This window comes from Erpetoichthys calabaricus, chromosome 9 (genome assembly GCF_900747795.2).
Source record: "Erpetoichthys calabaricus chromosome 9, fErpCal1.3, whole genome shotgun sequence".
NCBI lineage: Eukaryota > Metazoa > Chordata > Cladistia > Polypteriformes > Polypteridae > Erpetoichthys > Erpetoichthys calabaricus.
Genome location: NC_041402.2, coordinates 196,001,236 through 196,022,482, shown reverse-complemented (window position 1 = coordinate 196,022,482; position 21,247 = coordinate 196,001,236). Strand labels below are relative to the sequence as shown.

At 48.3% G+C, this 21,247-nt stretch overlaps 2 protein-coding genes across 14 annotated transcripts in view; one reads left to right on the top strand and one right to left on the bottom strand.

Annotated features, from left to right (window-relative positions):
* LOC114657054 (lactose-binding lectin l-2-like) overlaps positions 1 to 21,247 on the top strand; it is a 561,576-nt gene that overhangs the window by 140,581 nt on the left and 399,748 nt on the right. The gene's annotated exons all lie outside the window — the stretch shown is intronic.
* LOC114657053 (lectin-like) overlaps positions 18,820 to 21,247 on the bottom strand; it is a 207,074-nt gene continuing 204,646 nt past the window's right edge. For all 11 annotated transcript variants that reach the window (XM_051931871.1, XM_051931868.1, XM_051931870.1 and 8 more), the window contains one exon: positions 18,820 to 18,991. In XM_051931871.1, the coding sequence (XP_051787831.1) occupies positions 18,879 to 18,991 (113 nt within the window). In that variant the 3' untranslated portion in view covers positions 18,820 to 18,878. The remainder of the gene's footprint in view (positions 18,992 to 21,247) is intronic.

Here is a 21,247-nt window from a genome sequence, read left to right as displayed (position 1 = left end):
CAAAATGCAAATCACTTCTAAAAATTTAGGGGACTTTACATCCTTTGAGGCATTCATTTTAAATATTAAAACAGATTCTAACAGAATTATAGTGCTAGTCTGCAGACCACCAGGGCCGTATTCATTGTTCATGTCTGAATTTAGCAACCTTTTATCTGACTTGGCTATAAATTATGATCACGTAGTACTGATGGGGGATTTGAATGTACACATTGATGTGGAAACTGACACTTTTAGCAAATGTTTTACTTATTCATTAAATTCAGTAGGACTTTGTCAGATTGTCAAAGGTCCAACTCATAATCATAACCACACATTAGATTTAATTATAACTTACAAAGTTGAAATTCAAAATTTAAATATTACTCCATACTTAATTACATTTGATTTAGTCCTGCCCTTGTCAACACACTCACAGATTAAAACAAAGACAGTGCGACATCTAGATTGTAATTCTGCTTCAAAATTTATAGATACTTTGAGTAAGTCGAGTGTAATTGTAGAAAACCATTCAGATCAGTTAACATCAAATGTAAACGTGGAAAACAATTTAGATCAGCTGATACCACATTATAATGTGACCTTGAGAGATGCTCTGGACACAGTGGCTCCCCTTAAAACAAAAGTGATTAAAGCACATAGAAACTCTCCCTGGTTTAATGAAAACACTCGAGCTCTTAAATTAGAGTGTCGAAAACTGGAGCGCAGATGGAGAACAACAAAGCTACATGTCTTTCAAAGTGCATGGACAGAGAGTGTTAAAAAATATAAAAAGCTCTCTTTAAAGCTCGCTCAGAATACTATTGTACAATAATAGATAGCAATACTAAAAATCCTTGAGTAGTGTTTAGAACAGTGGCTAAACTAACAAATGGAAAGATCTACGGTGCAAAATACCAACAGATATCAGCCGTACAGACTTTATGAACTTCTTCAGTGAGAAAATTAAAAATATAAGATCCCAGATCTCTGCATCACAGTACAAATCGCACACTAGCTTAGCAGACCCTCACATCGCATTCAGCACTTTAGTCATTTTAATCCTGTAACTGAGCAGGAAGTCTTAACTTTAATTTCTACAATGAAGCCCACTACTTGTTCCCTGATCCAGTGCCAACAAAACTAATAAAAAGTTCAATGGATGTTCTTGCAGTGCCAGTTCTAACCATTATCAATAGTACATTACTGCATGGCACAGTACCTGATACACTAAGTGTCAGTCATTAAACCATCCATCCATTGTCTCCCACTTATCCGAGGTCGGGTCGCGGGGGCAGCAGCTTGAGCAGAGATGCCCAGACTTCCCTCTCCCCGGCCACTTCTTCTAGCTCTTCCGGGAGAATCCCAAGGCGTTCCCAGGCCAGTCGAGAGACATAGTCCCTCCAACGTGTCCTGGGTCTTCCCCGGGGCCTCCTCCCGGTTAGACGTGCCCAGAACACCTCACCAGGGAGGCGTCCAGGAGGCATCCTGATCAGATGCCCGAGCCACCTCATCTGACTCCTCTCGATGCGGAGGAGTCATTAAACCATCACTTAAAAAGTCAGACCTAGACCCATACATACTAATAATTATAGGCCTATTTCAAATTTACCGTTTCTCTCTAAAATACTAGAAAAAGTAGTCGCCAGCCAGCTTCAGTCACACCTTATGCATTACAATTTATTTGAGAAATTCCAGGCTGGTTTCCGCACTGATCATAGTACAGAAACGGCACTAACGCAGGTTATAGACGTTATTCTGATATCCTCTGATGAAGGAAACTCCACTGTGATGATGTTATTAGACTTAAGTGCGGCGTTTGACTCCATTGACCATTTGATTTTATTGCACTGGCTAGAAAATGACGTTGGGCTTACAAGCTCTGTGCTCGCTTGGTTTAGTTCTTATTTATCAAATCGATTCCAATACGTACAGAAATGTGCTGACAGGACTCCATCATTATACACAGACGTGAGATATGGTGTCCTGCAGCGCTCAGGACTGGGACTGTCACTGTTGTCACTTCACAGATTCCCACTGGGATCTCTCATTAGGACACATCAGGTTAATTTTCACTTGTACGCAGATGACACCCAGTTCTACTTTTCTTTCAGATCAAATGAAGTTTCTCTGATGTTGTCTTTAATTAGTTGTGTTAGTGAATTAAAGGAGTGGATGGATGAGAACGACTTGTCTTTAAACACTGAGATGTTAATTGTTGGAGGGAGTGACGCTGATCACAACAATATTCTGTCATCATTTAACTCACTTGGACTCCCCTTTAATTTTAATGAATCAGCCCACAATCTCGGAGTTCTCTTTGACTCTAGCAGGTCATTTAAAGCACATATCAGAAAGTTGATACAAATCAGGTCTCTTACATTTTAAAAATGTTAGTAAATTAAGGCACTTTCTAAATAAACAGGATTCTGAGAAATTAATTCCTGTATTTATTTCTAGTAGGATTGATTACTGCAATGTGGTGTTCACTGGATGTTCAAACTGTTCTTTATTCAGCCTCCAGTTAATCCAAAATGATGCTATAAAAATTATTACAAGAACAAGAAAATACAGACACATCACTCCAGTTCTTAAATCCTTACACTGGCTCCTGGTTAAGTTTAGGGCAGATTTCAAAATCCTCCTTTTAGCATATAAAGCATTAAATGGCCGAGGTCCGGCTTACTGGTCTGAACTTATCATGACTTACAAACCTGAGCGCACATTAAGATCTCAAGATACCGGTCTGCTTAGGATTCCATAGATTAATAAGATAACAATGGGAGGTCGAGCTTTTAGTTACAGGACCCCCTAAACTGTGGAGTGGTCTGCCTGCTGCTATAAGAGATGCCCCTTTGGTTTCAGACTCACTACTTCAGTTTAGCACACCCTGACTAGAGCTGCTGATTAACTGTACAGACTCCATCTCTGTTGTTAGTCATTAGCACTAAAACATAAGTCACATGATAGTTAGAATTTGTTACTCTAACCTATTGTGTTTCTGTTGTCGGTACTCAAATGTGGCACTTGGTGCCACGGCCCACCTGTCAAGTTGTTTTGCCTGCCTAAGGTAAAGTCATCCCTGATGGAGGATCGCAGGAATCGTCAGGTAGAGGGGTCCTTTCATGACTCAGCTGTGGAATGGCCAATGTGGGGGGGTCAGCTTGATGGCTGAGATCTTCAGGAATCTCCTCTGTCTCCATTTCCTGAAATACATAACTGACTTCCTTCTGTTCAAATTGGAACCTGAGAAAGCTCCAACACACCCAAAACACTTTAGAATTTTCTGAACCTTTAGCAATAAACAGGACATTTCATCAGCATCCTCACCCCTCCACTCCCAGGCCATATTAGACCCTCCTTATCCCCCCTTTCTCTAACGCACTCTGCCACCAGAAGATAAAACAAAGGTGAGAGCAGCCAGCCTTGGCACACTCTTCTCCTCTGTGCAGTCCATCAAACCTAAAACGTATTTCACTTCTAACTCCATTGTCTTCGGCCATCCAATGAACTGAGTCTTTGAGCCACACTCTTGGAAAACCCTAAACAGAAAATTACCATCTGCTTGATCAACATCCATTTCTTGGTCACAGTTAACCAAAACTGATGCTGTGTTCCTGTCTTCTACCCATTCAATGACATCTCTCGTGAAAGCCAAATTCCAGTCTATCCTCCTGCCTCGTGCCCCCTAAAGACCATGGGCAAACCCCTCAGTGACACAAAGTTGGTAATAGGACACCAGAAGTGGTCCGGATGCCCACCTCAGCACTGTATGTATGTCCTGTCTGCTGTGATGTCCTCACCAGTGACCAGAGGGCCGGCAGCCTGGTAATGGAAGGTGGCTGTCCCTTCACCTTGTGAGGCCCCTTCTTTCCAGAGGGCATCTACCAGCAGGTCAGGAGACAAGGATATCAAAGCATGGGCACCATAATTTATTATTATTCTTGTCTTAAAATGGGATCTTTGTTCACACTCAGACACACTTCTTCACCACTTTTGTTTTTAATGCTTTACTGTGTTTTTTTATTTCTATGCAAATGATGGCTTATTTTAAACTCTTCTGTCTGGACTTCCTTCCTGGTGCAGGTAGGTCCTCATCAGCCAAGTGCTGGAACTTCCTTCTCCTTTGGTGTGCCGCCCTATTCTCAAACATAGAAAGCAGAGACAGACCTGTTGACCTTGGCATGCCCGATCTGTTTACATGGCACACTCAAGTCTCTCATCGTCTGATTGTTGTAAACACAAGTCTGGCAGACCCCGTGTCACGTCTGTGCCCTGCGGTGTTTGATATCCATGCCCAGCAGTTCATTCTCCACAGCGGTTCCTTTACTTTCTTTTTCTGTTCTTTTCATTCCTTCCATCAGGTTTATATTAGAGTTACTTTAGAGAACATTTAAAGGTTATGACTTGGATTGTAGGTGGGCTGAGACTCCAAAACATAAGAAGGAGTAAATGTAGAACTTATTTATAGAACACATTAAAATCAGCATCAGTAATGATGTAACCAAAGTAATATACAATAAGCATAAATAAAATAAATAGAATTAAACAAAATAAAATAAAACAGAAAACAAACAAATGACTATGAGGGAGGACCATCCTGATCACTGAAGGGCACACAAAGCAAGAGAATAGAAATGTGTCTTTAAACCGTTCAGTTGAAGATGAGCCCTTCATGTAAGGAGGTAAAGAATTCCGCAGCGGAGGTGCAGCGGCTGCTCCTTACCTTTACCAGGGGGGGTAAACGTTAATATTTAACATTATACATAGTTATTGTCTGTTTTTTTTTTTTTTTTTTCACCTGTATTATTATCATTCTTTAATTTAATATTATTTATTGTATCAGTATGCTGCTGCAGAAAAATGTGAATTTCACATTGGGATTAATAAAGTATCTATCTATCTATCTATCTATCTATCTATCTATCTATCTATCTATCTATCTATCTATCTATCTATCTATCTATCTATCTATCTATCTATCTATCTATCTATCTATCTATCTAGTTCTGCACTTGGGGGCCACAAGAGACAACTGAGTGACCGGTAGATCAAAGCGCTCTGGATGGCTGCCGTTAACACACAATCCAGGTAGATAAGCGGCAGCAGACCCGTGTAATGATTTAAAAACCAGCAGCAGGGCCGTTCTTAGGTTTTTGGGGGCCCTAGGCATGGAGCATAGGTTCCGCCGCTACGGAGCTGAGGATTAAACTGAATTGTGAAGTTGGAAAATGGACCTCAGACGAGAGATTTATGTCCCTGGCACTAGTGTTTAGGCTAGCACCTTCATCTCTGCGAGCGACAAAGTTCAACAGAGCTCCTCTTTGCGAAGCAATACAAGTCTGTTCAGCGGCTTATTTCTTACGTTTAGCAGCAGCAGACTGATGAGCTCGCTTCAGTTTCAAACAGGGAGGACAAAATCAAGTTGCGTTATTAGCTAATGATTACTCACTTGTACATACAAAAATACTGATGGTACAGTAGACCATAGACCAGTGTTCTTGATTATATTACTGCCAGATAGAACTCGTCAACATGTATACACAGACTAATGATAATGCGTCTAGTCAACGGAAAAGATCGCCGACATGTATAATTATTACAGAGCAGACGGAGGGACGGAGCACACCACCCACTGTCGAGTCGCTTTGTGGAATGGTTTTGATCTTCCCAGCTTCCGCTATTTATAGCGTGATCGATTTGTTGCGCAGACGCTTGGAGGCAGGCGAGGAGGATGATCAGTGCCCTCCCACTGGGGCCTGGGGCTCCGCCCACCACTCCGTCACCTCGAATCTGCCTGTTGTCGTCACTGTTTCCTCTTTGCACGCGCGTAACTAAAATGATAATTCCGCCAGCAGAGCAAAGTTGTACTTCTGAAATATATGGACCTGTTAGTTTTGAGCTATTTGGTTAAAAAGCGGCCAGGGTTGGGGGGTCTTTGGTTGGAGGGGGCTAGGGGGGTGGGATTTGGGAGAGGGTAGGGTCGCCTAGTTTGCCTATGCCTAAGAACGGTCCTGCCAGCAGCAACATTTGAAAAATCTGTTCTGTGGCTAACAGGCAGCCGGCAGAAAGAGGCAAAGATCGGAGCTACGGAGCTTCTCACCCCAACCAAGAAAACGGGCAGCAGCATTCTGGACCAACTGCTGCCTGCGGATCAGGGATTTTCGGATTCCAGCGGATCTCAGGATACAACGAGTTGCAGTAATCGAGCCGATAAAAGCACGAGTGACTTTCTCGAGATCCATAGGAGATAACAAAAAAAAAGGCTTAATGTTGGCTAAAAGACGAAGCTGGGAAAAGCAACCGTCGACCACAGAATTGATCTGTTCATCAAATGAGAGGTTACCGGCTAGAATGAGGTGTGCGAAAGTCCACAGAAGAGCCACAGAATTCAAAACCAGTCTGAGCTTTGGTGGGAGGACCAGCTTACAGCGCGACCATTTTATTTTTATTAAGATCGAGAAAACTGTCAGCCATCCAGGGTCTGATCCTACAAGACAATTGTGCAGCCGATTCATTCACTGATGTCCTCGCGCCATTAAAAGGCTGCAACCAGCGGTTATGAGTACGAGACAGATTTAAAGTAAAGGCTAGAAGAGAAGGTGACTGTCATTAGCACACATTTAGGTTTTTTGCTGGTTTTGTATTTCAGTGCGTTATCTACAGGCAGTCGGGTGTTCGGGTAAAAGCAGTAAACTCGTTCGTGTTTCCAGTTCGCCTGTCGATAAATCAACGTCTTAACGCGCAGAGAATTGAAACAAAATAAATATGAGACGATCAGACACAGGTTTGTTTATTTGTGATACCGCGAGACTTAAAGGGACCCCAAATAGCCTGTGGGGCTGAAAAATACTTCAGTGGACAAAGATCGGGAAAGCGAAGAGAAGTTTAACAGCAGAAGTAACGGATGTTGATTTGAAACAAAGAGGGATCAGTTAGAATTGACACTTAAGAGTGTCTCGCCTGAAGAAGGGGCCTGAGTTGCCTCGAAAGCTTGCATATTGTAATCATTTTAGTTAGCCAATAAATGGTGTCATTTTGCTTGGCTTTTCTCTACACTTAAGAGCTAAGAGATAAACAGTAAAAGTGAGATGAGAGCACATAGCGAGTAGGAGAAGTCGAGAGGGCGAGTGACAGGAATGGCGGCAGGTGAAACGCACTGAAATACAAAACCAGGAAAAAACCTAAATGTGTGCTAATGACAGTCATCTTCCCTTCTAGCCTTTACTTTAAATCTGTCTCGTACTCATAACCGCTGGTTGTATAGCCTTTGAATGGCGCGGGCCTCGAACCCGACACTGAGGACATCAGTGAATGAATCGGCTGCACAATTTTCTTTAAGATCACATCCTGGATGGCTGACAGTTTTCTCGATCTTAATAAAAATCAAACAGCTGGTCCTCCCACCAAAGCCCAAACTGGTTTTGAATTCTGTGGCTCTTCTGTGGACTTTCGCACACCTCATTCTAGCCGGTAACCTCTCATTTGATGAACAGATCAATGCTGTGGTCGACAGTTGCTTTTCTCAGCTTCGTCTTTTAGCCAACATTAAGCCTTGGAAGGACCTTTTCTGAGTGTCCCCAAGTATCCTACTCATCCATTAGGTCCCCCTTCTCACTGACTTTAGTTAGGGGCTTCAAACCACAGCCATGGCCTGCGTGCGTGTATAATGTGTGTGTGGGTGTGTGACGGAGAGCGGAGCAGTGGAGGTGAGCCCCCCGGTGCAGGGGGATGTCTTTAGAGGTGACACTGTGAAGGATGAGCTCTTCTCATCTCAGGCCCTTTTAGAGCTTTCAGTGTAAATTGTGTTAACTCCCGAGACCCCATCACAGCGTTTGATTAAAAATGGAGTAATGACTAAATAAGAAGGCGAGACCCCCTTTCATGTAAACGCTCCCCTCGAAATTGACATTCATTTACATGACGACCTGAAAGTCTAATCTTCGTTCAGGTGTCAGTGACCCCTGTTAGCTAGAAGGGGTAATGCGATGTCCCCCAGAACTGAATTCAGCAGTTTAATGATTAAAAATGGCTTCGTGATACTGCCCACGCACTCGCACCCCTTGTCAAGCGAGGACAGATGGGGGCTCAGACCACCGGCTTCAGCTTTATAAAGTAAACGAGGTCATTAATGGAAGGCAATCAGGGGGCTGCTATAAGAGAAAAACGCACATCAGGCCAAAAGAAGTGGTGGTGCCACTGAGGCCCGAGTGCCAGGAAATGACTGGCAGTAAGGGGCTGGGCACTCAGCCATTGGTGGTCCTAATGTTAATCAAGAAAACAAAAAGCTGAGTGCCAGCCTGAGCACAGAAGCTCTGCATTTCCATTTCAAAAGGTGTCCACAGTGCAGAAGGACATGAGAAACCAGTCAGTCACAGGGAGTGAGGGTGCACATCATCATCATCATCATCGTCCCACCGTGGCTTCTTCTCTGGCCCCCCAGTAATGGTGGATGTGTCCCTTCGGCTCTTTTTCCAGACAGGACTTAAAGACCTCCTGTTTATTAATAAGTTGAAACACCAGAGGTCAGCACAACATTAAGAGGCTTTCTAGCTATGAGGCTGAGTGCACTGGCAAGCATAGAAACTGTCAGGAGAAAGGGTCCCACTTCAGCCCACCCTTCAGCTACACAGGAGTCTTCACACCGGTGCTGCTCTCTTACAAAGCTGGCAAATCCCAGACCCAAGAGTCCTGGCTGTCACTGCCAGCGGGTATCCTAATGCCAGTCTGCTCACTGCCACCCAGAGCCCTGCCGTCAGACTGCACTCCAACAGCTCTGTGGCGCCACCTGCTGGTCAGGCTGTGTTTGTTCTCCCTGATTCTCCATTTGTTTGCTGTTTTGCGGCGCAGGGGTTTGTTGGGGTCTGTGGACGTCACACGTTGTCTTTGAGATGACAGTGGTGACTCATGGTGTGTTTATAGAGACCCTTCAAACACTTTATATCCTTTATGTCTACAAATCAATCGTCTGTCACGGGTTACACTGCGGCTCCTCTCATTTCAACAATAGGACTTTCACAAATCGACATCCCGTTGGCAGAGCCCAGCAAACTGAATTATTGTGTGGAAAAAAATGTTGTGATTGGCAAATATGTGAAAAACATCTCACTCGTTAAACAGAAATGCAGCATTGAAGAGAATTGAGGTGAAGAGAATTGAGGTGAAGAGAATTGTACGTGTTGATGATTAAAGCAGTCAAGAAGTTCTCCATAAGTGTGCTACATTTTGATATTCATTACAATTATTTTATAAATCTTAAAGATTCATGTTGTTCTTATTTCTTTCAAGTTCCTACTCATTAAAAAGCTTTTCCATATTCCCTCGTGTTACACCCCACCTTTATGTTATATAGCGCCTTTCTGCAGTGTTCACGGCCTCAGTGTTATGTGCTCAGGGTCACCCAGTGAGTTGGAGATTGGCAGGCAGGAGGTGAAATGCTGTGGTGGGCTTCAGATGAGATCAGGCCAATAGTTAGGAGAATAATAATAATAAATGCTCATACTAATACAGTATATGTATTGGGTTGATGTTAACACTTCATGGTCGTGGTAAAAGTAAGGCAATTTCCAGGTCAAAAAGGAGGAATAAGGAAAAAGCGAATTGAAATAGGGAGGCGGGCAGATCCTAATGGGTCGAAACCACATTCATTTGGTGACAATTTTTCTATAGCTGGGTTTATTTCTGGTAGTCAGAATGCTACAATGGCCAAAATAATTGAAATTGTGTGAAGAAATTAAAATTATTGTTAAGATTAGGTTCTTTATCTTTCCTTAGGGTTTAACCAAAACTAAATGATTGGAAGTCATTTGTACTTCTTAATACTAGAAAGATTAAGATCCTCATCAATAGATTGATACATAAAGGAATAGTCAGACTACTTCTACGAAGTGTCAGTATCACGCGGCGGCTTCAAATCCAAAGTAATGGGATGAAGTAAAGTGATATAAGATTTGACGTCGTAGGCAGACTGCAAGGAAGGTTGAGCCAACAATTACATGAAGGCCGTGGAATCCTGTGGCAACAAAGAAAGTTCTTCCATAAACACCGTCTGCAATAGTAAATGGGGCTTCGTGGTTTTCTATGGCCTGAGGGGCTGTAAAATAAAGTCTAAGAAGGATGGTTAAGGTAAGTGCTTGTGTGGCTTCAATTTGTTTGCCTTCTATTAAGCTATGATGGGCCCAAGTGACGGTAACTGCTGAAGATAGAAGAACTGCTGTATTTAGAAGTGGGACTTCAAATGGATCAAGTGGGGTGATACCTATTGGTGGTCAAATTCCTCCTAGTTCCGGGGTGGGAGCTAAACTTGAGTGATAAAAGGCTCAAAAAAATCCTAGGAAGAAAAATACTTCAGATGTAATAAATTAAATTATTCCATATCGTAAACCTTTCTGTACATCATCATCATCACCTCAGACCACTCCTACTAAGCAGGTCAGCCCAGACTTCATCGTCCCCAGCTGCAGATTCCAGCTCTCCTTGAGCAATTCCATACGCATTCCCAAGGGCAGCGCCAAGGGGGGGGGCGCCATCCGGGGGGCTTCTTTTCCTCAAGTGGTTCCTCTTATTTCAGAGGCAGCTGTCCCAGACTGCTGAGATTCTCAGCCCAGCCACCCTGTGAAGAGACCTCCGTTTCTGCCGCTTGTTACCCCCACCTAATGAGCACAGAGGAGGACGGGGTGGTCAATGGATGGAGAGTTTTGTCTTCAGACTTTGCCACCACAGACTGGTACAATGCCAGCAGAGCCAGTGCTGACACTCCAATCCACTTGTCAATCTCACATTCCCTTCTGCCATCACTCATGAACAAGACCCCCAGACACCTGAACTCCTCTGCTCAGGGCAGCCCCCCCACCCCCATCCCTCACCTGGAAAGACCTGTAGCAGTGCTATTGTTAGAACTGCATCTCCCAGCAGTCCCTGCAGTCCTTCACGAAGTGTGTGCAGCGCCTGGAAGCAAATATGAGAGAGGAGATCAGGAGGCAAGTGCAGGATAGCTGGCGTGCCATCACGCAGCCTCTGGGGCAGTCGACTCCTGTAACGGGAGTGGAGAATTACTGGGGACAGGCATTCTTGTCTGTTGCGGTGCGGATGGAGTTCCCTAAGCTGGCCCCTCAGTGTGTACCCACGGGCATTGTCGACTTTGTAGAGGAGGTTGACTTGTTCATGGAGCCGAGCTGCAGGGATTCCTGAATGCGGCACTCGGCGGGCCGGCGCACTCTTGGTGGTTTGCTGAGTGGCACAAGTGTAACACCTGGGCGGAGATTCGCGCTGCCTTCCTTGAAAGCGTTCCTCTCAGATGAATTCCAGGTGCTGTTGGAAGAAAAGGTCCGGACCTTTGTACAGAAGCCATCGCAGAGTCTCAGGGACTTTGTCTTTGAATTCCGTGCATTGAGCCTGAAGTGGTGATCTGACATGCGTGAGGAAGAGATATTGAGACTTGTCCTTGATGCATGTGACCCTCAGATGGCAGCTACTCTGAGGGGGGTCGTGAAATCGGTGGAGGTGGAGTCCCGAGTGGAAAAGGACTGGGCGGCTATCGGGATTAGTGGGTCTGGAAAGGGTCCACCGTCTTGAGAAGTTCCCTGTCCCAAACCACGAGGAAAAGCCCCAGTGGATCCCCGTGCCAAACTCACCTTGGTGCAAACCACTTTGCCCCTCTTAGTGGTGCCCGTACGAGTACAAGGAGTCACTGGAGAGGCAGTTGTAGATACAGGGAGCACTTATACCCTTACGAAATACAGTTTGTGGGAAACGCTTAAAGTGCCTCATGAGCAGTTAAGGGAAAGTGCAAAAGTAAAATTCTTTAATGTGGATGGAAGGGCACACGGGGCAAAGGGCAGGGTGCCTATGAGGCTCTGCTTACAGTATTACTCGGAGTGGACTCTCTAGTGTCAGTAGGTCTTACCATCCACCTGTCGCAGCTGGAGTACGAGTTGCCGGGGGGGTGAAGTCCATCGGTTTGGGACGAAGGCTCAAAGTAATCTGGTTTGGCCTAACTTGTGTTACTACCTCACGCAGTTGGTGGACGAGCCCAGCCCAGTAGAGAAGGCAATTCTTGAACAGTCAGAGCTCATTCAGCCACTGCTTAGGAGGTGGCACTCTGTGTGGACGATCAAATTGGGTCAGACTGAGGTGGTGTGTCACCACATTCACGTGGTTGACCCTGTCCCAGTTCGGCACAGAGCCTACAGAGTGTCACCTCTGAAAAGAGGAATAATCAAGGAGTGTGTAAAAGGCGCTATATATATATATTATATATATATATATACATATATATAGCGCCCGACCCGGCACAGACACACGCAGAGGCACGTACTTTAATAAAAGGCTTTTTATTTCTTCTTCAGCCGTGGGGCACGCCTTCCCCGTGTCCCACAGGCCCAACACAGTCCCAAAAGCACTTCAAATCCAAATAACTCACACTTCTCTCCACCTCAGCACCACCACTCCTCAGGCTTAGTCCTCTTCCTCCCGACTCTGGCTCTCCGAGTGGTGGTGGCTGGCCCTTTTTATATCCCACCCGGAAGCGGTCCAGGTGCCTGGACACCTGGCCCTAATTGCCCTTCCGGGTGGGGCTGAAGGTATGACCAGCCAGGCTGCTGACTCCACGCAGCTCCCCCTGGCAGCCATCCGAGCCCCCAACCAGGCTGTGAAGGACTCCATCTCCCATGGAGCCATGCGCCGGGCTGGGGAATCATTGGCTGCCAGGGAGGCTGCCACCAAGCGTCCCGGGGGAGGTATTGAACAGTCCATGGCTGCTCCCCCGGAACAGATGTAGCAGAGGCGTCCCTGCCGGGCATGGGACCCGGCTGTCCTTTACAGCGCCCCTCTCTCAGATGAGGCTTCTGGGGCTCATCGGCCTGCCCCTCTCCAGGACAGGGAGTCGGCTTCCTTGGCTCTGCGGCTATCCCCTGTGGAAACATAACAAACAGGTCTGGGGGTGTTGCCCCGACGTCCTCTCTGGACAACACCTCCAGAAGTGACCACCGCGGCCGCAATTAAAGCACAACCGACCCCCTCCAGTCCAACCCCTGCGGAAGCAGGCAGGAAACACTTGCCCCTTTGCCCGCTCTGAGGAGGGCACGTGTCGCCTTTGCCCCTCTACAGCGTAGGCCTCCTGCGACTCAACGGGCTTACGCTGTGCTAGGTTAGGAGTTCGTTTCCTTCCGGGTCCTCCTTTTCCTCTGGGGTACACTGACGGTCTGAGTCCCCTTATGGGAAGAAGGGAGACCCCGTGCCGTCTGCACCCCTTTAGACGGCCGTAAGACAGGCGTGGGCAGTCGGGGCGGAGTTGTTTGGCAGCTGATATTCACCAGCTGCCTCCCCGCACGCTCTTCTGCCACGCCGTCTGTCATCACAGCAACGTCTTGTGTAGTGGGCGGAGCGGTCTGGCAAGCAGTACTGAGCACCACTGCAGACGCTGCGCTCCGCCCCCCCCAATTTCTCTGCGGCCCAGGATCCACTCACCTGCACCGCTGCATCCTGCAGGCAGGAGGCCGACGCCCCTCGTCTCTCGAGCCATTCCACAACGGCTGCCATCGGGGCGCCGATCCTCTTTTCCAATTCGACCTTCGTCTCCTGCAGGACCTGAAACAGCTTAAGCAGGGACTGCAGGGGAAGAAGCACATGTTGCAACTCCCGTGCAGCCCAAAACACATTAATTTCTTCGGTCGGCGGTGGACTTGGACTCCCCTCGTCCCCTTCTACCGACCGCGAGCCATCACGGCCCTGCGGATTCTCCGCAGGCCCGCTCGGGTAACCAGGAGGCTCGGGGAGAAGGTCCGTCGTTCCTGCCTGCGACCTTTCCTCGGCGGGCAACTGACACACGCCCTCCCCCCCTTCACCCGTTTCTGAAAGGAGCTCCTGCTCCTTGAGCAGCGACACCACGCTGGGAAGCTCGTCCGGGCTCTCCTCCCCCAGTCGATCCCGCAGGGCGAAGGGAAGACACGGCTCTGCCTCGGCCTCCACTGAGCGGACTCCACCATCCCTCCATGGACAGATCTCATCCGGCCAGCACCGGGTGCTGTGTGGCTCGCCACCTAGGAGGCAGGCTGACGCGAATGCGGAAAACCCTTCCCGCAGCCCTTCCCCTTTGGGCCCGTCACCTACCTCCGGCTGCAACCCGGTCTGCTGGAGGGCATGGCAGTGTCTGGCGGCTGTCTTCTGGGACCGCCCGGCTTTCTTCTTCCCCATCCCGCGGTGTCTTTTAGGAGCTCTCAGTTGCTCCCTCTGTGCTGCGCGTGCCGGCTTGCGGCCGCTGCCGCGTGTGCGCGCTTCGCGCCTCTCACGCTGTGCTGCGCGTGCTTGCTTACAGCTGCCGGCTCCCGCCGCGTGTGCGCGCTTTGGTTGCGCTGTGCTGTCCTCTCCGGGCCGTGCCTGCTTGTAGCTGCAACGGGAGCGCCCTCTCCGTGCAACTCAGTCGAGGACGTGCCTCGCGCTGTCAAAGGTTGCTATGCCGGGTCTCTGCACAAAGTTTATTTGCAGGTTCCGGTCCAAATGGACGGACCGGGCTCCTGCCGACTACGCCAGTTGTAAAAGGCGCTATATAGCGCCCGACCCGGCACAGACTCACGCAGAGGCACGTACTTTAATAAAAGGCTTTTTATTTCTTCTTCAGCCGTGGGGCACGCCTTCCCCGTGTCGCACAGGCCCAACACAGTCCCAAAAGCACTTCAAATCCAAATAACTCACACTTCTCTCCACCTCAGCAGCACCACTCCTCAGGCTTAGTCCTCTTCCTCCCGACTCTGGCTCTCTGAGTGGTGGTGGCTGGCCCTTTTTATATCCCACCCAGAAGCGGTCCAGGTGCCTGGACACCTGGCCCTAATTGCCCTTCCGGGTGGGGCTGAAGGTATGACCAGCCAGGCTGCTGACTCCACGCAGCTCCCCCTGGCGGCCATCCGAGCCCCCAACCAGGCTGTGAAGGACTCCATCTCCCATGGAGCCATGCGCCGGGCTTGGGAATCATTGGCTGCCAGGGAGGCTGCCACCAAGCGTCCCGGGGGAGGTATTGAACAGTCCATGGCTGCTCCCCCGGAACAGATGTAGCAGAGGCGTCCCTGCCGGGCATGGGACCCGGCTGTCCTTTACAAGTGGGTTGACCAGATGTTGGCGGATGGGGTTATCGAGCCTTCCACCTCGCCATGGGCTAGCCCTCTGGTGCTTGTTCAAAAGGCCAACAGGACCTACCGATTCTGTGAGGACTATTGGGAGCTGAACAAGAAGACCTTGAATGACGCTTACCCCATGCCCCTCTTCATGACATCTTGGAGTCTTTGCATGGGGCAGCGTTGTTCAGCTCCCTAGATTTGAAGTCCGGGTATTGGCAGGTGAGGATGAGGAAGAGTAGCATGGAGAAGACCGCCGTCATCACCCTGGAGGGGCTGTTCCAGTTTCGGGTGATGCCCTTTGGACTTTGACGCTGGGGCATCATTCCAACGGCTAATGGAGCGGGTCCTCCGGGGACTCATTGGGAAGACCTGCTTTGTTTATATAGATGACATCATTGTATTCTCCCCATCTGTCCAACAACATCTAAAGGACCTCGACCACATCTTCCAGCGACTGCATAAGGCTCATCTCACACTCACCACTAAGAAGTGTAGATTTCAACAAGACCATCTGAATTTCCTCGGCCGGGTGGACCCAAAGAAAATTAAGTCCATCTTGGACTACCCAGCACCCCAGGAGGTAAAATGTCTCGAACGCTTCCTGCGGATGGCCGGGTGGTTCCATAAATTTGTACATGGGTTTGCCAACATCGCTGCCCCATTGTTCCAGCTGCTGAGGAAGGGATCCCCCTGAGTGGTCACCAGTGTGCCAGGACTCCTTTGAAAGACTCAAACAGGCACTGACATCACCACCAGTCCTGGCACAGCCTGATCCATCATTAACCTCTCAAGTCCACACTGATGTGAGTGACCTCAGGCTCGGTGCCATCCTCTCACAAACTAGCCAAGGAGAGAAGTGGGTGGTGGCCTATGCCTCACAGTCACTAAAGGGCACTGAGTGTAATTATTCCACCACCGAGAAGGAATGCCTCGCTGTCGTTTGGGCTGTGGAGAAGTGGTGTCACTTCCTGGAAGGAACATCATTTGAAGTCTACACTGACCATAGGGCTCTGACCTGGGCATTCAATTGCCCAAAGACCACATCTAGGCGAACCAGGTGGGCATTGCGCCTCCAACAGTTCACGTTCAAGGTGTGCTATCAGAAGGGCTGTGCTAATGTTGTGCCCGATGTCTTATCATGGGTTCACGAGCCTGCGCCAGTGGTATGTGCGGTATTGGTCTCTAACCCTTGGCCTGATCTTCCCCTGAACATGCAGGAGATCGTTCAATCTCAAGCAGTCAGTCCTGTATGTCAGGGACTGAGAGAGGGTCCGGGTGGAGGCCTGACCACATACATTATAGGGAACTTCAAGGGCACTCTATCGCTGTGTTCCAAGATAAGATCGGGGTTACCATTATCAGTTGGTAGTGCCCGAGACACATGTGCCCAAGTTCCTACAGTAATACCATGATAGTTCGATCAGTGGTCACCTTGGACGTACAAAGAGACTGTTCAAAATCCTGGAGGTGGCATGGTGGCCAACAATGCGTAAAGACGTCTGGTCCCATGTCCAGACTTGTACCACCTGTCAGCAATACAAAACCCCACCTGGTCTCCCCTTGGGATAGCTTCAGCCAGTAACCATCACTACCCTGGGGGAGAGCCTAGGTGTGGACCTAATGGGACCATTTCCTGCCAGTAAGGACCAGAAGACCTACCTGATGGTGGTTGTGGACTATTTTACCCGATGGGTGGAGCTTTTCCCTATGGCTAATGCCACCGCCAAGAAGATATGTTCCATCCAGAAGGATGAGATCTTTACCCGATGGGGGGTGCCTGAAGAACATCATCACAGACCGGAGCCCGCAGTTTACTGGCTCAGAGGCCGAAGAAGTTTGGAAGCAATGGGGGGGGGGGGGGTTCACCTGAAAACGACAGCATACCATCCATAGTCTAGTTGCACTGAGCGGGTGAACCGGACCCTGAAGACTAGGATAGCATACTTCATCGGAGACCACCATCAGGATTGAACAAAGTGGCTGCCTGAGCTGCGGTTCGCATTGGACACGGAGGTGCACGAAGTTACGGGAGAGACCCCTGCATTGTTAGCTTTAGGCAGACAGATAAAGGGTCCACTAGAAAGAATAACTGAGCACAATCCCCCCAAACCAGACTCATCACTACATGAGCACTTACAGAGTATACAACAAATCACACAGCGGGTGAAGAAGAGGATGGTGAGGTCACAGTCCAGACAGTCTCAATCATACAACCAGAGACAATTCTCGGTTGGGGAGAAAGTCTGGATCAGGACTCATCCCCTCTCCAAAGCATCAGAAAAGTTCATGGCGAAACTGGCTCCAAAGTGGTTCGGACCGGCAACGGTGGTCCAACGGAAGGGTCCGGTGACCTATGCAGTAGAGTGGGGATTGCCGGGGACTAAGAAGGTAGACACAGTGAAGATCATGAACCTCAAGCCTTGGTTCAGCTGTACACCACGGCCTTAGGGAATTATAGCAGTGCTACTGTTAGTTAAAACTGCATCTCCCAGCAGTCCCTGCAGGGGCTGTTGGGGTCAAAGGTGGTCAGAGGAGTTTTAAAGGAGGGCAGGTGGCAAAGGGGGGGGGGGGGGGGGAGTGTTTGTTGTTGTATTTTGTGTTTCATTTACCTGTCGGACTGCCTTCTGTTAATGAAGTCATATTTTGTCGCTGTGTCCTGGATTGTGTCGTTATTGGGGTCTCGATCGTCTGTCTACCTGTGTGCTGAGGACTGATTGTGGATTCACGGCTTTCCCACAAGTATAGCAGCGCTCCTGAACCACCCATCTGCCCGTCTTCACCCTTAGTGTCCACCAGTAGGACTGTTTTTCATTCCCTTACAACATGCAGATCTCTGGACTTAACTCTCGTCATCTCTCATTACATCTGGTGTGATATTCCATGGACTTTGCTGTGTGGAGTTTGTGTTTATATGTTTAATGTAATATCACCGTAGGGGTACAGGGGTGGGATTATTTATATTATTTAATTTCATTATATTCTTTAATTGTTGTTATTCCCCAGTGTGATTTATTTTGTCTCAGTTTGTGAATGTGTGTGGGTCGAGCCAAGGCTGGGGGCGTCCCTGGGATCCTCTAATAAAAATAAATAAATCCCCGTCATCTTGATGGTGTGAATCTTAGCAGCACCGGACCACTACAGACCAATCCCAGCTTTTCCGACTGAGAACCCTGAGCTCAGACTTGGAGGTGCTGATCCTCATCCCAGCCACAAATCACTCGAGTGCATCTGGAAGGTCACAGTCGGGTGGGACAAAGAGGACATCATCATCTACGTAAATGGCCTCTCCACATCCTCGGCTGAGCCACGAAAACCTCAAGACCCCAGCAGCAGGACCACCGCCACATCAAACTGGTCAGAATGCCCACATCAGACAGCTCAAATCTCTCAGGCCCATCATGACCCCCATCACACTGTGTGGCTGGTGGTCTTTAAGTCACGGCTCCCATCCTGCAGCACACCTTCACTGTCATTCCATTCATTTCTTACAGTGTTATGTGGTGCTGCCCATCACTACTGTGGCCAGCCAGCCAGCCAAGATCTGAAGCCCACCTCCGGATGACCAGCCATTGGTTACAGCCATCAGATTGTGGCCACTGTTGAGTTTACTTAGGTCATATGAGGTGGCCTGTTAGTCACAGAGCAGGCGAAGGAGAGCAAGTGACATGTCTTAGTACTGTAGCTTGTCCATCCTAAATGAGAAAACAATAAAGAGAACAAGACAGCAGGATGAATGCTAGATGTGTTTTTATTTAGAAACAGCCAAAGTGTAATGAAGATCAGACATCTTTAGTGTCTCTCGTGGCTCCTCTCCTCTCCACTCCACGGTTTTAGTGGTTTGTTTTTCATGCAGACAAATGGATACTGATTACTACAGTCGATGTCATTCCAGCCGCCTTGAACTGAAAAACACAAGAGGAGAGGTGAGGACAACACTGGAGGAGCAGCAACTCACAAACTCGCTTTGAGATTTGAGGGACTGGAGAACGTCGCACTCCCACCCACCGAGGGCCGGAAAGTTGGACCAGGAGTCGGCGTGCAGGTGACGCGGTGGAGGACATCGAAAGGAAATTCTCAAGGTCCAGCCACCTGGTGTTACGCCGTCACCAACGTCAGCAGGGGTTTTAAACCAAGAGATGCACAAATTCAGAGGAGGGTCTGGGTGTGATGGCAAGGGGCCTCTTCAACAGTGTGGGTGTCTGTGTGACCAAAAAGACCACTGGGGACCCCTCAGAGCCCCATGAACCAAAGTAGGCTCTCTGGTGACCAAGCTGCTTGATCTCCACTCGCCAAACACAAAACACCACGAAACACACTGCATTAGTAAAAGTCTGATCAGCTCTCTGTCAAGGAGCTAAGTGGGGTCTGCGGGGTCTTAATCTGTGCTGGCCAAAATGATTGAAGTGTTGTGGGTACTTAATGACGTCACTCACAGGGTGGGTCAGCTCGCCCAGTTTTTCAATGAGCTACGTGTGACCCATGAAGGGTTTTGTTGAATGACGGCTCGCTCGGTGCCAACTGAACTGAGGTTGGTTCGTCATTATCTAACCCATTTAGTGCTGCAGAGACCATCCCAGCTAGCACTGGGCACAAGGCAGGTGCCAGTCCATTGCAGGGTATTGGACTGGGGTCTATTTAATCAATGGCTGAGTTTGATTCCTTTTTTGACATTTTCATTGAGTGATTCCTTTCCCATCATTCCCTGGGGTGATTAAAAGATGAACAGCTTGTGAATGTTTGCATCTGCTCTAGCGGTGCCACCCGATTCTTCACCCAGAAGAGCCTCGGGCACAATGGCAAGAAAAGGCCCTTTGGCAATACTTCCCTTTGCATTAAGTAAATAAATTTATATTGAAATGCGGCCATCGACAGTACAATAGAACAGCAAACACACGCAGTCGGCTTCCGCTAACAACGTACAGACGCACACCTGACATCCTCAGAATATGGTGGAGCAGAAGCAGCTGGAGGTTACTGCCGCCAAGTGGGCTCTGAGCAGACCCTCAGTCCAGGTCTTCATTCAGCTCCTCCAGAGCCCACCCTGAATGCTGGGTTCGTGTCCATTAGACTCGTGTGCTGTTAGTGTGTTGAGCCGATTTGGCTTTGCTGACATTTGTGACTTACGTGAAGATCGGATCACAAGGAGGACCTTGGAGTAGAACTGAGTGGAGTCGTGTAGGGTGGTTCAGAAAAGCAGTGCTGTGTTTCAGCGAGGGTCCCCTCTGGTGTGACAGTGTGCTATGAGATTAGACCCTGATTCTCATGTCATGTTATGACACCTTTGCTCTCCTGTTTTGACCTTTAGCCTGTTTTGCCCGTTTGTCCCTCTCCTGAGGTGCCCCCCACGTCTTTGGTGCTGTCACTCATAGTACAATAGCAATGAGGACCATCACTTGTAACATCCTATAATCTCAATAACCTTCACCCTCATAACCCTTTGTTTCCACAGTCAAACCAATTTTGGACCCATTGGCACACCATGGCATGAGTTCCACGTGTTTTAGGTTGATCTGCAGGTTCTCTTATGAAAAGCTTTCTGAAAATCCAAACACATGACCTCCTGTGCACCTCTCTGGCTGAATACTTTTTACTTTTTTCCCATAGAATTCCAGTTGAATGTCTTTGGGATGTGAGGAATAAACACAAACAGGCTGTGACCAGACTGCAGCCTGCCATGCCAGTGTGCCCCCCCATAAAATATAATTCAGCCATCCAAACGTTATCAGGCCTGCTTGACGCCCACCCATGCACACGGTGACCAGAGCCCACCCTGACAGCATCAGGTGCAAAGTGCCAACCACCCCTGAGCGTGGAGCCAGTCCATCAGAGGGCCACCAAATGCGACAATACTGCCCGCTGAAGAACAGAACTTATAAAGGCCGCATGAGGTGAGCGCGTGGTCTTGTTTATTCTTTTTTATTTTTTATTGGTTGAGTATTTGATATTTAAACAAAGGCTGATGATTTCGCTCTTATGAATCCCTCACACACTCTTTATTCTCATTGAATTATTTGTGACGCTCATCACATCCTAACAAGCCCCCTGGTGGCCGCCCTCCTGCTGTGCCCGTCACAAGTCGACGCAGTGACAGTTAGATTTGTCTGATTTGCTCAGTTCTCCAGAGTGTGTTACACGGGGGTCTTTAGGACGGTCCCACA